This window comes from Falco cherrug, chromosome 1 (genome assembly GCF_023634085.1).
Source record: "Falco cherrug isolate bFalChe1 chromosome 1, bFalChe1.pri, whole genome shotgun sequence".
NCBI classification, from domain to species: domain Eukaryota; kingdom Metazoa; phylum Chordata; class Aves; order Falconiformes; family Falconidae; genus Falco; species Falco cherrug.
The window spans coordinates 95,496,842-95,511,197 of NC_073697.1; the positions used below are offsets into that span (position 1 = coordinate 95,496,842).

At 51.0% G+C, this 14,356-nt stretch overlaps 2 protein-coding genes across 3 annotated transcripts in view; one reads left to right on the forward strand and one right to left on the reverse strand.

Annotated features, from left to right (window-relative positions):
• Positions 1-13,372, reverse strand: ACAD10 (acyl-CoA dehydrogenase family member 10). 2 transcript variants are annotated; one of them, XM_027801721.2, is made up of 14 exons: positions 13,279-13,372; positions 12,813-12,951; positions 12,242-12,459; positions 11,580-11,728; positions 10,529-10,723; positions 8,802-8,960; positions 7,866-8,025; positions 7,280-7,421; positions 6,449-6,517; positions 5,460-5,641; positions 4,735-4,885; positions 3,337-3,482; positions 2,353-2,526; positions 1-1,450 (listed from the first exon to the last, which is right to left on the reverse strand). In XM_027801721.2, the coding sequence occupies exons 3-14, from the start codon at positions 12,405-12,407 to the stop codon at positions 1,191-1,193; spliced, it is 1,953 nt and encodes a 650-aa protein (XP_027657522.1). In that variant the 5' UTR covers positions 12,408-12,459; positions 12,813-12,951; positions 13,279-13,372; the 3' UTR covers positions 1-1,190. The 2 variants fall into 2 exon arrangements, with proteins under 2 accessions (XP_027657522.1, XP_027657523.1); XM_027801722.2 differs by lacking the exon at positions 6,449-6,517.
• Positions 13,370-14,356, forward strand: part of BRAP (BRCA1 associated protein) — a 16,804-nt gene continuing 15,817 nt past the window's right edge. Inside the window, exons 1-2 of the mRNA XM_005436723.4 lie at positions 13,370-13,556; positions 13,774-13,929. Coding sequence (XP_005436780.1) covers positions 13,475-13,556; positions 13,774-13,929 — 238 coding nt within the window. The 5' untranslated portion in view covers positions 13,370-13,474. The remainder of the gene's footprint in view (positions 13,557-13,773; positions 13,930-14,356) is intronic.

Genomic DNA, 14,356 nt, shown 5'->3' on the forward strand with positions numbered 1-14,356 from the left:
TAATGTCACTAGAATACATTAAGAATATAATCTCATTAGCAACCCAAGGACAGTGATGTTTGCTTTCATGATACAGCCTTCTGAATGATTACTTATGACACCACTCCCAGCAAACCTGTTGCAACACCAGCCAGCCCAGAGCCAGGAGCTCACTGAGCCACACTGGCCACCAGCAGCACTGGGAAGTAGGAAGCACAGAGAAACCAGACAGTTTGCAGAGCCTGGCCAGGGGACTCGCATGTCCTGATACCTGCGTATTGACATGACTTGCACTGGCAGAAGGAGATGTGGAATTAAAACTCTACAGTTTGAGAGCTGCTGCTACTCCCACCTCTGCCACTGATCCACCACATGACCATGGGCAAGTCACTTTGGTAGCTGGTTTCTGCTTCCTCACCACCATACTGGGAATGACCAGTGTCCCTTCATTTTGAGAGTTCAGGCCTGCAGCAGCATCTGCTCTGCACAGGAGAGCCCAGGACAGTGGCAAGGCCAAAGTCCAAGTGGCATGCCAGAGCCTGCACTGCCGATCGCTGCTGGCTTATTACTGGGCAGGCAGCTGCTGGCAGGGACAGCCCTTGCCAGGGAGAGGAGGATAAGAGACCACAAGGAGGAAATGAAGCTGTGGAGATGTGAGCAGCTCCCTGCCCTGCATGAGTGACCTCCCAAGGAAGCACTGGTAGGGACTCTTACAAAGAGATTTAACTTAGCCTTTCCCAGGTAGCAGCAGCAACGCTTCCCCCTGACAGGGGAAGGGAACGAGCAAGCGCTGGACTGGCAGGTGTGGAAAAGCCCAAGCCCAGCCAAGCTCTGGGGACCTTATTAACATTGATGGCAGGACCTTGGTGGAGTGGCACCAGTGATTACAGCTGGGCTGGCATTAATGTGCTCATCTTGGGTGTGCCAGCTTCTGAAACTGCTGTAGCCCAGAATATAAACTCTGCTACTCTCATGTAGCGGGTAATGGGAACCCAGCCCTCTTTCTCCAAGCCACCAGACTCTATGAATGCCAAATATCTGATGTGATCAGGAAAGCAAGGGCACTCAGAGGCATGCCACGACCCCCCGCCCTGATGCAGATGCAGCAAAACAACCTTCAGTTCTACCAGAGGATGTAGAGTCCATTCAGACTGGGAAATCAGAGAACCCCACTGGATGCCCATGATGTTTTCCAGCTTGCAGTAAAGACCCTAGGCCATCCCCAGCTGGTTGCTGGGGGGAGTGACTGGGGGGACTTTGGGCACAGCCAGAGCCCCAGGACACAGGCAGGTTCCATAGCTCCTGCTGAGGAACGGCCCTTGCCTGGCCCAGGTACTGTAACGTCGTGCGAGAAGCTTTGTGGTGGGGAGGCTGTCAAACACACGGAATCCTTCCTTTATGGCGAACTCCCAAGCCAGGTCAGCCACGAACTCTGCATCCTCTGGGCTGCTTTCACCTGGGGCTAGTCTCCCTGGGGACAAGGGAAGAACAGGACACACTTGTTTGAGAGAGCCCACGTTACATAGTCACATCCCAAACAGCGCTGTGTGCCCTTGTCTGGGCCAGCCCAGCAGGACTCAGGGAGCCACAAGGAATATGAAAACAACATCTCAGTTTTATCTGATAAAGACTCTCAAGACAGACTTGATGTATGCAGATAAACACCACTGAGAGTTCACACCACCTCTCTGCTTCTGAGTCTCCCAGCAAAGGCCGGTGCTTAGTTCGAAGGTCTGAGAGCTCAACCTGTAGGATATGGCTCCAACCTTTGAACTCTGGCCTCTGCTCAGTTCTCCCATGAAAGAAATAAGATCACACAGCAACCTGTGATCAGCACAAACAGCAAACAGGAACAGACTAGACCTCACATCCAGCAAAAAGCAGCTGCTGGAGAAAAGCCTTTGGCCCTTTTTTCTGTTTGCAGGACACAACCTGACACAATACAGCCTGTCTGAGAGGCTATAGCAGCCTCACACCCTCCAGAGCCTCTGCTGGAGCAGGGGGGGAGCTCTGTGCCTTACAGGACACTGTTCCCATCCCTCTTGACCACATGCAGCAATAACTCGCTTGGATGACTGCTTCCAGGTCACTCATCTCCAAACACAGAGGTGAAACAAGATCTCTCATTTTGAGCCCTTATTTCCCATTAGAACTCTATGCTGAAAGCCCAGGACTTCCAGATGTGCCACACTGCTGTAGCACCTGGAATTTCAGAGCTCTCAGGATTCACAGCCAGGAGCACCCAAACCCTGCAGCACGTGCTGCCGGTGCGACCTCTCCCGGTTCAGTGTGAGGGCTGTTCCCACAGCGGTGCTCGTGTGTCTGTGCTCTGTGACCTGTGCAGCACAGAGCTGGCGTGGCTGTGTTCCTCACCTGCCAGAGAGTGTTTGTAGAGTCCCTGCAGCGTTGCAGCCAGTCGGAAAAAGGCAAAGGCCATGTAGAAATTCCAGTTCTCAGGGTGTTCCACTCCCATGTGGCCACAGTACATCTGGGAATACTCCTCTGCCGTGGGGACTCCCAGGTGCCCCAAATCACGCTTCCTCAAGCCTGGAAGATGTGAAGAGGCAACAGTGAGTCAGCAGATAGTGAGGAGCTCAGAGCTTTCTAGGGCTGTAGTGAGGCTTGTGGCAGAGCCACGTAGCTGTGGAGCAGCAGAGACACCTGCACCCATCCAACACCTGCACTGCTGCCATACTGTTTCCATACTGGTTTGGCACAGCCCACGTAGGTGAAATGCATACAGGGCAGTTTCTTCAGTAGGGTTAGACTGCGAAAGCAGTCTCCCTCGAAAGTGATCTCCCTCCTAGTGATGGAACCATTTTCCTCTTGGTTTAACTATATTTTTCTTTATAACAAGTGTATAACTTTGTGGACATCCCCTTCTGGGCTGGCCTGGTTCACAGCTTTCGCACCCAAAAGAGTTCCCCAGCTTCACAGCTAAAATGAGAGGGAAAATAATCAAAACTAACTTTTAAAGGCAGTTTTGCAAGCTGTGAAGCAGGGCACTCCCCTCTGGGGCCATCCCTGACATGGCTGCTAACAGAGCTCCACGTGCACCAGCGAGGACAGGGAGTGTGTGGCAGAGTATCTGCCAAACAGGTGGCAGATATGAGGCAAACTGGGGGTGGGGTGACCACGGCACAGAGCTTACGCACGTGCAGAAAGATGTTTCCCAGGATGGAGGGTTCTTCGTGGAGGGGAGAAAGGGCAGAGCAGGGAATACGGTACAAAGCCCACAGCTCTTTCCAGCTGCAATGAGCCCAACTGTCAGCTGAGCTCTCTAGGCAGAAGCCAATCTGTTTCTGAACTCTGGTTCCTCTCTCTCTGTGTCAAATGTGACCTTGCCCTTCTCTGTACCTCTCAGTGCATTAAAGTGAGGTGGCAGGAAGTAGGCCATACAGCTATTCGCCAAATCAGAGATGGGATCTCCTAGAGTTGAAAGCTTCCAGCCAAGGACAGCAAGGACTTCTGGCCTGTCTGGATGAAAGACCAGGTTGTCCATCCTGTATCAGAGGGAAAAAGAGATCAGAAAAGTCTTAAGAGGGGGGAAAAAAAATCCCAACGCTCAGCAGCAGTAGGTGCTTTCCAGTGCTCTTCACTCTCTTCAAAAACTGCTGAGTCCTTTGGGAGGCTGCACAAGTGAAACACTAATTTCTGCAAGCATAGGTCAGGGTGGATGAAGGTGACTCAGTAGTGAACTCCCTCATTACTGATGAACTGAACTGTACTTTCAAGAATGAAACCAAGTTATTCAGAGCCTCAGCTCATTAACAGATGTTACAGGACAGGCTAACTAAAAAGTGAAGCAGGCAAGTCACCATCCAGAGAGATCTTCTGGTCATTTCAAAGGCACACAGTAACGCCAGGCCCTGGACTGTTACTTTCTGTAGATTATGCATAGTACAGCCTTCATCAGTTTGAGCCCCAGGAGAGGGCAGCAGCCTACTGAGGAGGAAACAGAGGGCAGCCATCCTGCCAGGTTGCAGAGAGCTCACCAGCCTCCATTCACACTGGAACTGTGTGCACTCAACCTTGCCGGAAGGAGCCTTGGCCCAGAACTGGCACATGCCTGCAAGGAGCCTCGCAGCCCTGGCAGCCAGGGTCTGACAGCACAGAAGTAGCTCTCAGCATCCCTCACCTCTGTCCCCAGCCACCACGCTCCTGCCTGACTTCTCCTGTAACACTGGCAGGTTTTCCCATATGTCCTGCAGCATCTCACCAGCCACCCAAACTCTTTCAGCACCAAATTATCATTAGTAAGATGCACCAGGACCGAGTTCTAGGATTCCAGAAACAGTTGATGACCCCCCAGTGTTAGAACAGTGCTTGCAGCTGCTGGGCAAAGAAACTCTGAACCACCAATGAGGCAGCAAGATTAGAACTAGACATCAGGAGGCTAGGCTTCCAGTTCCTGCCCCTAGTTTCTCCACTCTCCTATGGACACTGCTTTAAACGGCCACAGATCAGTAAGCAGACAAACACTGGGGAAAACACTAGAGCTCTGGGTGCAAGACAGCACCAGCCAGAGCTCTTGGGATATGTTTCTCATGATAGATGTGAAGGGCTTGTGGCTCTCTAGATCTTGTTACCTGAGCAATGCTGAACTTGACCCAGAGCCCAGCTTTCAGAGTGCTCTGGAGCTGCTGTGCCAGCTCAACTCAGCACCTCTTTGGAGTCTGCATATTGCTTTACACTCTCTCTCCCTCTCTGCTGCCTGGGATGTGCTCCAGGGCAGTGCTGTCAGCCAAGCAGTACCTGAAATCACCATGCACAACTGTTGTCTTCTGAGATTCAGGAAAATGCAGAGGCAGCCACTCAATCAGTCTCTCCATTGCTGGGATAACGTGAGTTTCCACAGCTCGATACTGCTTTGTCCAGGTCTCAACTTGCCACTGAATGTAATTACCTGTAACAGAGAAACAAAGGCTCTCAGGGAAAGGGACTGACTGGCACAAAGAGGCTTCAAAAGGGATGCATAAAAGATGCATGCAGAAAAAGTCAAACAGCCAGGCAGATCTCAGTCCAGCACTCTGAAATAAGCTCCAAGAGTTTCATTGTGATTTCCAGGGGTCTCATATATTCTTAACTGGGCACTGGATTTGATATTCTGGTGGAAATAATCAGACCTTGGACAAAAATGTAAGTTCACCAACTCCAAGAAGCTGAGATAGCTCTGCAGAGAGACTGGAGGAAGTTTGGTCAGAGATGGCAGCAAACAAGTAACTCCTGCACCCAGAGTACAACTCTTCCTCATGGCAGGAAGCTCTGGGGACTACTAAGAGGAAACACAGACCTGGAGGATCTAAACCAGCTCTCCACACCTTCCCACCACACCTGTGGATTCGGACACTTTGCTGCGCATCTTTACTTTCCCAACGGCCCCCCAGCTTTGGCCCAAGTCCCATATCTGAGCCTATCCCTTGAAATGCTGACACACAGGAGAAGAAAACAGTGATAGAGGATACATAGCCTTCTCTTACTGTGCTCCCCAAGGTCCTCCAGCTCAGCTGCTCTGAGGTCTGCGCTGTGGATCTTGGAGAGGACTTGACTCATGGCAGCATAAATAGCTCTCCTCTGGCTCGGCTGCAGCTCAGGGAGGGAGACATCGCTGTAGACGCGGCCAGCACAGTGCTCCATCAGGTAGAAAGGTGTGCCCAGGGTGCTGGGGAAGCAAGGTGAAACCAGTGGGCCTGAAGTTAATCCTGCTACCTACCACTCCTCAAGTCTCACCTGCATTTTGAACATGCCCTCCAGGCCTCACAGCATGGCAAGGTGAAGAGCAGCCTCAACAGCACCTGAGCACTCACACTGCAGCCTGGGCTCAAGCCCAGCGCAGGATGCCAGGTGGTGGCACACAGCTGTAGCATGGTTAGTCCTGGTCCCTCCAGCCCCAGGAAGCTGAGCTTGGGGCCAGGGTACAGCACCAACTGTCTCCCTGCCTCCCCTGCAGTGGGCTCTGGAGCCAGGCTGTCAGACTGCAATTGAACACCACGAGCAGTGGACACAGATTTAACTGCAGTGCAGAGACTTCATTACCACAGCCAGCAGAGATCTGAGCGGAGCTGTGCTGACTGCAGGCTACACAGGGTGTCGTGGCTGCAGATTTGCTGCTATCATGGCTGTAGCTCTCGTGGCGAGCGTGAGGTCTGGCAGTGAGAAAAATCAAGTCCTTATTGGAAACCTGAGCATCCTAAATCAGCCGGAAGCCCTACAACATTGTTTTATAGCTGCTTTTCAAAGGAAGACAGCATTGTGATTAATTGCTAAAATAGAACACATCTAAACCAAGCCAAATAACAGTGTTACTGTCCTTTGAACTTCTAGAGGCTCCTCTAGCGTGAGACTGGGCAAACACTAATTAGATCAGTGCACTTTGTGAGGTCTGGCTCCTTTTCTCTCCTCTCCTCATCTTTGCAGGAATCTGGCTGAAGTCGTCAAGCACAGAGCGAAAGCTGAGGGACAAGATTACCTTCTGTCCTCGCAGAGGGCAAGTACAGTGGGAACAGGAACACCAGCCTCAGAGAGTGCCTTCAGTACCCTGCCAGGGTGAGTCAGAGAGCCATGTCAGCACAGAAAGGTATTAGGGAATCAACACTAGAACTGCATTGCTGCTAGGCACACACACAACATTGGAGCCCTGTGCTCAGTTTTAAAAACACTAAGATAATATGGTTGGGGGTAGGTGAAAGAAGCACAGCAAAATCTTCATATGGCCCAGAGTCCCAAGACCTATCCAATACACCCTGGAAAACCAAAGGGAGATCACAACTGCAAGTGCCCTGCTGTTTCACTGCTGAGGCAGCGATCTCCAGCACCACAAACTGGTTTGCAGCACGAGCCCTTCAGCACGGGGCTCCTCATTGCACAGCTGCAGTGTTGTGCTGCAACCTCTCTCCCACCTAAGGTGCCAGACGTGACAGTACGATCCTGCGTCTCCCAGCGTGTGCTGGGAGAGCTGTGGTGTACTTCCATGGATTGGAAGGATCACAGTGCAGGAGTGGGGAGGTTGCTTTTCACAGGCATGGTCCTAACTGCACGCTCACCGCCAGCTGCAGGGCGGTAGCACAGCCTTGCCTCTTAATCCAGGACTGCTCATGCTAGCTGTAGCAAACGGACAAACCACAGATCAGGATATCGAGCTGTGCAAAACGCAGGGAAGGACAACGTGGGAGGCAGATGTGTGATGTGGAACAGAAAAGCCAGGGTTGAAATAGAGCACTCTCCCTAGGATGGGGTTGTTTGGGATCTCCTACATGTCTTCCCCGCTGAGCTGGCATGAGGAGCACAGCTGCCTTCTCACCTGTACTCCCTTCTGACAGCAGGGCCTGAGGGATGCAGGCTGTCAGAGGGCTCCTTCTTCAGCACCAGCAAGCAACCTCCAAACTTGACAGAATAGGTCCGGGTGGACTGTCTGTGGCCAAACTGCCGTAACACTAGTGGGCCTGAAGAGTTGAGAGAAGAAGGTCAGCAGACAGAAGCACGAGCTGGGATTATTTCTCACCACTTCTTGAGGTTTTACTTCCCCTTCCTGTGCCTGGGTCTGAAATGCCACTTGCAGCAATCAGGGACCTACACCTTGCTCTAGTGTCCCAAATCCCTGGGGAGCATGGCAGTAGCTCACAGATGCCTCACAGGCCACGAATATTCCTGGTATTTCTTTGGCAACTTGTGCTCAACCCCTCCCAAATGAGGAAGTGCTAAAATGTTGTTTCCCATTTCTGGAAACAGCATCAGATCACTGAAATGTGAATGGCTGTCCCATTCGCTTGGAAATTAGGAGCCTTTCATTAATATTATTCTTCAATGCACCTGTTGTATGATGGAAAGAGCCAATGGCTCCAGAATATGTAAGCTTGCCTACTGAAGAGCAAAAAGCACTGCAATACCTGTTGCATGGTCACCAAGAACATTTTCAAGGTACTTTTGCAGATGGTCTTTTGGAATTTCTGCACCCAGTCTCACTGAACGAGTATATGGAACAAACCCTTTCAAAGGAAAACCCAGATAGGTTTCTAGCTCTTTGAGTGCTCCTGCTGGATCATCAACCTGAAAGCAGAGGGATAGAATAACACTGGGTGATAGTTAAAAATAAAACTGCCTGGACAAGAAAGAGCTCTGCACACTTGTGATGCATTTATCTGTGAGTCCAAGAGCACTGATCCACTACGCCACAGGGGTCATTCCCAGCCAACACAGAGCACTCTTACCAATACTCACTGAGCCTCCCGCCTTGGTCTCTGTCCCAGAGACACACCTGTTACAGTAGGCACTTGGACAGCTGGACTAAGAGCTGGAATTCCCTGTGTGCGGTCCAGGGAAGCAGAGATCACTCTTCCCACCAGTCCCATGCTTGCCCTTCCCCCAGAAGTCCCCTCAGCAAAGTAAAACCCCTGTGCTCACTATCTCCAAAGCCTGGGATTTAACTAGTCAGTCCCCAGCTGAGAGACCCATGAAGCCTCAGAGCTTCTAGAAATCTATTAAATGTGTCTTATTTTCTCCATCAGGTGGATGTGGTTGTCTCAACCATGCAGTTAAGGCTGTTTCTCTAATAGGGAACCGAGGTCCATAAAGGAGAAGCGATTTCTCCAAGGTTACGCTGGCTGTAGGGTTTAGAGCCATGAATGAAACAGACCAGTGCAGACTTTGGCAGCAATCCTCCCCTTTCACCCTGCCACATCCTGTAGGAATAAGGACAGGCCGGAACAAAAGGCTTGGCAACACAAGTCTGCCACTACCATTTGAAAATTCTGAGCCGTTCAAGTCAAACACAGCTCTGGACTTAAAAACCATACCCCAAACCATGCCCTGGTTGCACTTTGTACCTTCACCGTTTTAATGCCAAGCTGGGCTGCTGCTTTTAGGTTCTGGCTGCTGTTGTCGAGGAAGATAGATTCCTGGGGCTGAACGCCCAAGCGCTCCAAGCACAGCTTGTAGATACGAGGATCTGGCTTGCACATTCCTTCCCGATAAGATTCAACCATCTACAGCAACAACAAATGGATTATGCATGAGCCCACTGTGACCACAAACAGCTGTGCAGAGCTGGAAATGGAGGGTGGGAAAGGGACTAACAATCTAATTAACATGTGAAATAAAGGACACGGGTAATGGAGGGCTGACAGAGCTGGATAGGATGTGATTCAAGTGACTGTGTGGGTGCAAACTGCCTTGGCTGTGGCTCTGTCAGCTCAAATGAGCTGAACAGGATCAGCCAGTCCTCAGATGGAAGATATCCAATGAGATCTTACGATATGGGAGGCTCACTGGACATCCCAGACTGTGCTGAACCAATTGCTCAATGCTGTCCAAGAAAGCCTGGGATTGTACCACCTTCCAAACGATCTGAAAAGCGGTGCCCTGACCATCACACCTATCAACCATGGCAAAGAGATCTTCACAGCAGCAGAGATGTTGACCATAATCATCTGCCCAAATCAGGATCAAGAAATTATTGAGTCAGTCTCTGAATACTCACATTGCCCTCACAACCATAAAAAATTCAAGAAAGATTTCACCCCTGCACTGACGGACACTCTAGGAATAAAAATTAATCTATTAGATAGATATCAAAGCCCATGCTAATGGAAATCCACATTCAAGTAATTTTTTTCCCCACTAATTACTGTGCAGAGCTGCTGCCTGCTGTTACAGAAGAGCCACACCGCATGAGTGATGACACTGGATAGGCCATGGTTATTGAAGTGCTTTGAAACAGTCTGGGATGAAAAGTACCACAGAGCATCACAACAGAGCATCCCTCCACTAAGAGAACTTCATAGGCACCAGTGTCACTAGTGTAACGCACAGAAAGCTGAGTTGATAATGACTTAATGTTGACAAGATGACTTTAAATAGTCCCAGGTTTTAAATGTGTTGATATGACGACTCTTTGCATATCTCATCGTCTTAATCAAAGCTACAAAACAAACTCACATCACGAATAAACTCCTGAAATTCAAACATGTGAGTCGGGGCACACAAAAAAGCAAATTTTCTATCATGCTGAGTTGAGCCCTTGGAGCTGCCTGTTAAAGTGAAGCCACTTGAACCAGCCTCGTGGTTCATGGCTAATCTTCTGCTTCATCTTTGCACCTGCAGCTCAGACAGATCAGCATGTTGGAGTAGTGGAATTGTTTGTAGCACAGGGGATGCTTTGCAACTCTTTTGGGATGCAACAAGCTTTAAAAGGACTAAATATAATGTAGGCAGGGGCACTGGGTAATAACATTATTTCTTGCATAGCGCTCCAGCTTCCAAGTCCTTTATCAACATTGCTGCCTATGCCTGTTACATGTTCACTTGTGGTTGCATGGGCATTTTGTAATGAATTTTCAAATGCACAAGTACCCGCCACTCACTCAGACCCTCTTCACGGCCCAGTTGCTACAATGAATTACACCAGGAAACATTTTCACAGACTGCTACATCTAGGTCTACTAACAGGTGCTGCTGGTTGCCATTCATTTGGTACCTGCATGTAAAGAATTTCAGTTGCAGCTTTCCATAGACATAGGTACAGAAATGCATTTTAGAATCCATCCAGGCTTACCACATCAAAATGCTTTTCATCTAGGGGCAGAAAGCTCTCCCCATTCAGCAGACAGAAGTTGTTGCTTAGAAGAGCTGTTTTAAGACCTTCTGCACGGATACACTGTACTGCTTCTGCCATTATGGGGAGCTGTGTCATCATCTCATTTCTGATTAAGTGCGAGAGAAAAGAGTCCACTGGAACACGGACATTTGCCTAAGAAACCAGAGAAACCCCAAGAACGATAATTAGCCATGAATGTTTTTTAAGCAGGAGGAAAATAAGAGTGGTTGGGTAGGTACGTTCCCTGATCATCTTATCTTGCTGTCCTACTTCCTTTGGCAGCAGAAGCCGTCAGTGAATCTCCCAGCTAAACCAAGTGGACCAAATAAACAAGCATTTATACTACAGAATAAACTAATTCTACAGAATTAGTAATTCACTAATTCTACAGAAGCAGCTGCAGAGATAAAGGGCTGATTTTGGGAAAAAGAAATGCACTAGGACTGTGCCTGCCACAGACTCAGGGCAGGTTAGAGGTAAATAAACTGCTTTACCATTCAGCAGGCACGAAAGGAATCTGCATTTTAGACTGAGCTGTTTCAAAAATACTTTACTCAGAGGAGGATTCTTGCACTGTGTTCCTGGAGCTGTGGTGGAGGGGCCTCTACTGATCTTAAGAACGCTCCCTGGAGACCATGCTCTCCGTCCATCAAGCACCTCCATGTATGAACTAACAGCAAAAGCCTTTCAGCTGTTTTCTGACTCTCTGACTTCTCACCTTGGCTGACCTTAGAGGTGTTTTGAAATAAAAAAGTTATTAAATGTGCAGGAAGAAGCTGGTGGAAGTGAAGGCGAATTCAGCTGACCATCCTGTCTGGGTACTAGAATGATGACGTCAGTGAAAAGTCTGCCCTGATCAGACAGCAATGCTTCCTAGATGGTAAATCCAGAACCTTCCATCAAAAGATTTCTTTTAAAAGCTCCTCTCTCCTCACTGAACCACTACATTGCAGGATTCCATTTTCCTGCAGTCAGGAAGCACAAAGAGAGGAGGGGGGAGTTGGCTTACAATCTCAAAGCACTGCTGTCCCAATTCCTGCAAAAACTCCACAGTCGTCAGCTCTCCTCTTGTGTACTTCAGAGAGGGACTACTTTCCCCTCCAGAGCGTATAGCTTGCTGGATGGTGCCGGCTGGAATACAATTGTGGGCCTCCCAGTCTACATAAAGAAAAGTAAGAAAGCTAGGAAAGAGCACGTATGGCGTCATCAGAACTGGGAAACTAGCCTGAAATCCTCCAAGGTCTGATTGACCAGCACTCGTGAGAGCTGACATGCTGGACTGGGGTCATTTACCCACTCGCAGAGAGAAGTTCGGGCATTCCCCCAGCTGAAGCACCTCACCTCTGTTTTTTGGTGTGGTGCCCTTGGGATGGAAACACAGTGTGCTTAAAGTGGGCTGAAGGGCTGTACCAGCGTTGTGTGGCATCAGCCAGTGTCACTACGGGAGTTTCATTACCAGGTGGGTTCAGGCTCTGACCTGGAGCTGTCAGCACGGTTGCTGGTCACTGCCAGTTCTAGCACTTCTGATGGTCACAACAGGGGACCATCGCCATCACCTCAAGTTCTTGGCTGTCTTACCAGAACCAGAGGTGGCTGACAGGGACACCTGAAATTTATTTTTCCCTCCTTGCATAGAAACAACAGGAGCAAATAAGAAATGAGAATACACACCTGTGGCTGTCTTGCAAGGGGACGGGAGGAGCACTCCGCTTGCATCAAAGATCACAGCTTTATAGCGGCACCATGCAGATTGCCTCCGCCGGATTAACCCCTGCAGGTGCTGCCAGATCCCAGCACAGAGCAGGTAAGGGGTGCGGGCAACGCTCCTCAGGTACATGCTGCAAACTGCTCGGAGGACGTTGGGAAAATTCACAACTGGCCCGTGCCCACTGAGGAGAGAGGGTAGGATGCAAAGTACAGAATTAAAAGGGTAAATATTTATTCGTGCTCATGAAGTGTCCCAGCCAGACTGGGCCACCCCAGATGAGCTTTTACACAGGGTTCTTAGACCCTTCAAACATTGGGGTACAACATGATTTTACCCATTGCTAAAGCACACACTACCAATTCCTAATCATAGCAAAACTTTGCAAAGCAACTGTATTTTTTGCAATATTTTTGTTGCTATTGTCTATTGATTCAGATGTCCATGAAGCCAGACTTGCTAGTTACTTATGATGCCAGACGATGCTGGGAAGGGGTTCACAGACATATTGTACTGGCTGCAAGACACTGGCGTTACTTTGATTATCCAGGGATATCCTTTACCCTTCACGGAAAGCTCTGCGCCATGAAGCAAAGTCCTTATTTCCAGGGCTGAGCTGTCTTTTAGGTTTTTTTACTTCAGCATGAGCCATACCAAAGCCTGGCACAGCCCTGAGCTGCAAGATATCAGCGTGTCAGGTGTGAGGGGAAAGGAATAAAGAGTTTATTTATTTTTTTTATTTATTTTTCGGGAGGGGGGGGCTGTGCTTCAGCCTGAGGGGACAGGCCTGGACCCTGCAGCTTAGCTATGCTGCCACGGTACTGGGGCCTGTGGCCCCCCACATGCACACCCAGCACCCCAGCCCTGCTCCCAGCCCTGCAATCACCCCCGGGGGCTCCGGCCCCCCTAAACCCCCTCTCCGCGCCCGGCGCAGCCTTGCCAGGCAGAGGCCACGCTTCACGGCGCCGACCCACCGCAGCCCCCAAGACTCGCGAGAACACACCTGGAAGTCTCGCGAGGAGCAGCTAGGCGCAACTCACAGCCCCCCACGCCGTCCGCCGCCGCGTCGCCGCCTTTACGTCATCGCGTCGCCGGCGTGACCCCGGCGGGGTCAGAGGGGAAAGGTGCGGGAGGCGGAAGCGGTGCTTCATCTCCTTGGCCTCCTCGGAGCGCGGCGGCGGTTTGTGGTGCCCGGGCCCATGAGCGTGTCCTTGGTGGTGATCCGGCTGGAGCTGGCCGAGCACTCGCTGCTGCCCGCGGGCTTCGCTTACAGCGCGGCCGGTGAGTCTCTGCGGCGCCGCGCGGGGCCCCCCCGCGGGGGCCTGGGCCCGGGTGCGGGATAGCCCTGGCCGCCGGGGCGGGGCAGGGGGCTGCGCCTTGTCCGCGGTCCCAGGGGGTGGGGGTCTCCGTGCCGGTGTTGCCGGTGACTCCCGGTGGCTCCCGGTACCGGGGCTCCGCTGCCACCGCCCTGTCCCAACGCCTCCTTTTTCTTGCGTAGCTCCGGAGATGGCCGCGGAGGGCACAGGGGCGGCCCCGGCTGTGCCGTCCTGCCTGGAGGGGAAGGGCCCGGGGGAGCGGGCGGCCATCCTCCACCAGCACCTGGGCCGCAGGGAGATGACCGATGTGATCATTGAGACTATCCAGCCGCGGCCAGGTACCAGCCTCGGGTGTGGGTGATGAGCTTTTTGGGGTCCCTGTTTGTCACCTGCCCTGCTGGTGTGGTGGCCCTTTGTTGTGGAAGGGGAGCAGGTGCTACCCGGGTGGGTGACAGCTCTGCCAGTGTGGGGACAGTGGAGGTGTGGCTGGGGCTTGGGTCGGTTGTGGGGCTTGGGTCGGTTGTGGGGCTTGGGGAAGTAACTAGAAAATTAAGGAATCTGTGCTAGGGTCCATATGGGAGAGCTGGTCATTCCTGGCAAACATTTCCCACTCCATAAGGGTTTAATTGAATTTATTTTAGGCTGTGCCGTGGGCGGGTTAGTGTTTTGCTTGCCAGCATTGCTGATCTGTAGCCATGAGACTAGTCCACTCTGCAGGTGCTTAAATTCCCTGGTAGGGAGGAAGTTTAAAGATGGAAGCACCAA

Excerpts from the sequence above, each read along its gene's own strand:
- ACAD10 (XM_027801721.2), bottom strand. The coding sequence starts at position 12,407 with ATGTACCTGAGGAGCGTTGCCCGCACCCCTTACCTGCTCTGTGCTGGG. Across the intron at positions 7,422-7,865 it reads TCTTGGTGACCATGCAACAG|GCCCACTAGTGTTACGGCAG; the intron begins GTATTGCAGTGC and ends TCAACTCTTCAG. Across the intron at positions 5,642-6,448 it reads GCCCTCTGCGAGGACAGAAG|CACCCTGGGCACACCTTTCT; the intron begins GTAATCTTGTCC and ends TTGCTTCCCCAG.